Raw genomic sequence first — 3,927 nt, forward strand, 5'->3', positions numbered from 1 at the left:
CAGTTGGCCTACCAACCACCTCATCAACAATAGGACAACAACATGGTAGAAATCAGGGGTATGCTACAACAACTCATTGGAACAAATGGTAAGATGCAAGAAAAGTTAGCAGCACATGATTTAGCAATCAAAGGCATTGAAACTCAACTGGGACAGTTGTCAATGGCCTTGAAAAATCGCCCCCAAGGAACATTGCCTGCAGATACAAATATTAGCCCAAAAGACAAAACCCAAATCAGCTAATGGCAGTGAGTCTCAGGAATGGAAGAGATTTAGGAAGAGAGCAAGCAGTTGTTCAATCTAGGAGAGAGACTACGCCAACTACTCCAGTTAAATTAGAGGCAGATGGGTCAGCAGAGCTCACCGAGGTGGTAGTTGAACAGGCACAGGTTGACAAGGGTAAGGCGAAGGAAGGTGAACAAGTCTCAGAACAGGTGGCACCTCTTGTGCCAGAAGCTTCCAACAAAGAAAAGACATCAAGTAGTGGACAGAGGTTAACTCCTGCACCATTCCCTCAAATATTGGCAAAACAAAAGAAAGATGATCAATACATGAAATTCATGGAAATGCTTCGACAGATTCAATTGAATATTCCACTGATGGATGCTTTGAGGGAAATGCCAGGGTATGAAAAAATGATGAAGGACCTGATGTCGCGAAAATTTGACTTCCAGGACCTGTCCACTGTAACTCTGACACAGACCTACATCGTGGTAGTGACAAGACCTATGGCCCAAAAGGTGTCTGATCCAGGTAACTTCACTATCCCATGCACTATTGGGAGTTATGCTTTTGCTAAAGCATTGTGTGACTTGGGAGCCAGCATAAACTTGATGCCCTTGGCAATCTATACAAAACTGGGCATTGGCAGAGCTAGACCGACCTCAATGTTGTTGTAACTGGCTGATCGCATAGTCAAAAGACCGGCAGGAATTCTTGATGATGTGCTTGTGCAAGTGGGGAAATTTGTATTTCCTGCATATTTTGTTATTCTTGACTGTCAGGTGGATGAAGAGATACCCACCATTCTGGGAAGGCCATTCTTAGCTATTGGGAGAGCATTAATTGATTGTGAGACTGGAGAGTTGAAAATGAGGTTGAACAATAAAGAAATAATATTCAACTTTCAACAATCCATGAGGATACCTAGTGAATTTGCAAATTGCTCACTAGTGGAGGCCGTGGATGTGATACTGCAAGAAGAGGATGAGACCCTTAATGTCAAGGATCCACTAGAAGCATGCTTGATGAATTTGGAAGAGATGGACGGTGAAGGGTTAGCATAGTGGGTCATGGATCTCGAAGGTCAAGGATTCTGGAAAAGGGAACCTCAGTTTGAGCCCCTACGCTTAGAAGAGAGAGCAACACCACCTGTAAACTCATCAATAGAGGAGCCACCATAGCTGGACTTGAAACCACTTCCAACCCCACCTCAGGTACGCCTTCTTGGGGCCTAATTCTACTTTGCCTGTTATTATATCATCTGGTTTGCTAGCTGTGCAGTTAGAGCAACTATTGCAGGTATTGCAAGAATGTAAGTCTACCATTGGTTGGACTATGACAGACATAAAGGGTATCAGCCCAGCCTTTTGTATGCATAAGATTCTTCTGGAAGAGGGGCACAAACCTTCCAGGGAACATCAACGACGGTTGAACCCGAATATGAAGGAAGTAGTAAAGAAGGAAGTGATCAAGTGGTTGGATGCGGGTATCATCTTCCCCATCTCTGATAGCAACTGGGTCAGTCCTGTCCAATATGTGCCGAAAAAAGGAGGAATGACGGTCATACAAAATGAGAATAACGAGTTGATCTCGACTCGTACAGTCACGGGGTGGAAAATTTGCATAGACTATCGGAAACTAAACACAGCCACTCGAAAGAACCATTTCCCCTTGCCTTTCATTAACCAAATATTGGACAGGTTAGCTGGGCGGTCCCACTTATGTTTCTTGGATGGATACTCGGGGTATAACCAGATCTCAATAGACCCGGAAGATAGAGAGAAAACATCATTCACTTGTCCATATGGCATCTTTGCCTTTCAGAGAATGCCCTTTGGACTTTGCAATGCACCGGCTACATTCCAGCGGTGCATGTTAGCCATTTTCACTGACATGGTGGCGGATATTATAGAGGTGTTTATGGATGATTTCTCCCTGGTGGGGGATTCATTTGAAGATTGTCTTCACAACTTAAGAAGAGTGCTCAAAAGATATGTGGAGATAAATTTAGTGTTGAATTGGGAAAAATGTCATTTTATGATACAAAAAGGAATAGTGTTGGGGCATCGAGTGTCCAGCAAGGGCATTGAAGTCGACCATGCCAAGGTTGATGTGATTGAGAAGCTGCCACCGCCCACTTCGGTAAAGGTAGTGAGAAGTTTCCTTGGGCACGTCGGGTTCTATAGGCGATTCATTAAAGATTTGTCCAAAATTGCTAACCCTTTATGTAAACTTCTTGAAAATGATCAGCCCTTTGTATTTTCTAATGATTGCAGGTTGGCATTTGAGGAGCTGAAGAAGAGACTGATAACTGCACCCATCATTGTTTCACCCAACTGGGAGCAACCATTCGAGCTCATGTGCGACGCCAGTGATTATGCTATAGGAGCAGTCATGGGGCAGCGAAAAGACAAGATGATGCACCCGATTTACTATGCAAGCAGGACGCTCAGCGGTGCACAGCTCAATTACACTGTAGTGGAAAAGGAAATGTTGGTTGTAGTGTTTGCCTTCGACAAATTCAGGTCGTAGTTAATTGGTTCAAAAGTTATTGTTTATACTGACCATGCAGCAATTAGGTACTTGATAGAAAAGAAGGAGTCAAAGCCACGCTTGATTCGTTAGGTTCTTTTGCTACAAGAATTCGATCTGGAAATCTGTGACAGAAAGGGGACGGACAATGAAGTGGTAGACCACCTCTCAAGATTGGAAGGAGCTGAAAAGCTAATGGAGGTTAAAGACATAACAGAGACATTCCCGGATGAACAGTTACTTGATGTGACAATGGAGGAGACGCCATGGTATGCTAATATTGCTAACTATTTAGCAAGTGGTATTGTACCTTATGAAATCTCCTCAATTCAAAAGAAAAAGTTCTTCTGCGATTGTCGAGTCTATTATTGGGACGAACCTCTATTGTTTAAAATATGTGTAGATAACATGATCCGGAGGTGTATCCCCGAGAAATATCAACCTTCTGTTTTGCAGGCTTTCCATGCTTCACCATATGGTGGACACTTTGGAGGAATCCAGACAGCAGCAAAAGTGTTGGAATCGGGATTGTATTGGCCTACCCTGTTCAAGGATGCCCATGCTTGGGTCAAAGGTTACGATGAATGCCAAAGGACATGCAACATATCTCGCCGTCACGAGATGTCGATGACCACAATTTAAGAGGTGGAGGTTTTTGACATGTGGGGGATCGACTTTATGAGGTCGTTCATTAGTTCGTATGGTAACAAATATATATTGGTAGCGGTTGACTATGTCTCCAAGTAGGTCGAAGCGATGGCTCTCCCAACCAATGATGCAAAAGGGGTAACAAGTTTCCTAAAGAAAAATATCTTCACACATTTTAGCACCCCGAGAGCTATAATCAGTGATGGTGGAACCCGTTTTTGCAATAGAGCGTCCGCACGTCTGTTGGAAAAGTATGGAGTTCGCCACAAAGTAGCCACACCGTACCACCCACAGACGAGCGGGCAAGTTGAAGTGTCCAATAGAGAAATTAAAAGTGTCCTGACAAAGACAGTGAATGCAACAAGGACTGATTGGGCGAAGAAGCTGGATGATGCATTATGGGTGTACTGCACAGCATTCAAAACTCCAATTGGTATGTCACCGTACAAGTTGGTGTTTGGAAAGGCATGCCACCTTCCGGTAAAGCTCGAACATAAAGCACTTTGGGCATTGCGGTAGTTGAAT

At 43.7% G+C, this 3,927-nt stretch overlaps 1 protein-coding gene across 1 annotated transcript; it reads left to right on the plus strand.

The window, feature by feature from the left end:
* Positions 1-242: 242 nt before the first annotated feature.
* Positions 243-3,396, plus strand: LOC138906192 (uncharacterized). Its single transcript, XM_070194718.1, has 6 exons — positions 243-842; positions 1,005-1,276; positions 1,437-1,922; positions 2,499-2,747; positions 2,889-3,055; positions 3,158-3,396. The coding sequence occupies exons 1-6, from the start codon at positions 243-245 to the stop codon at positions 3,394-3,396; spliced, it is 2,013 nt and encodes a 670-aa protein (XP_070050819.1).
* The last annotated feature ends 531 nt before the right edge of the window (positions 3,397-3,927 follow it).

The sequence above is a fragment of the Nicotiana tomentosiformis genome, chromosome 2, assembly GCF_000390325.3.
Source record: "Nicotiana tomentosiformis chromosome 2, ASM39032v3, whole genome shotgun sequence".
Taxonomy (NCBI): Eukaryota; Viridiplantae; Streptophyta; class Magnoliopsida; order Solanales; family Solanaceae; genus Nicotiana; species Nicotiana tomentosiformis.

Excerpts from the sequence above, each read along its gene's own strand:
- LOC138906192 (XM_070194718.1), top strand. The coding sequence starts at position 243 with ATGGCAGTGAGTCTCAGGAATGGAAGAGATTTAGGAAGAGAGCAAGCA. Across the intron at positions 843-1,004 it reads GCATAAACTTGATGCCCTTG|GTGGATGAAGAGATACCCAC; the intron begins GCAATCTATACA and ends CTTGACTGTCAG. Across the intron at positions 3,056-3,157 it reads TGCTAACTATTTAGCAAGTG|ATAACATGATCCGGAGGTGT; the intron begins GTATTGTACCTT and ends AAATATGTGTAG.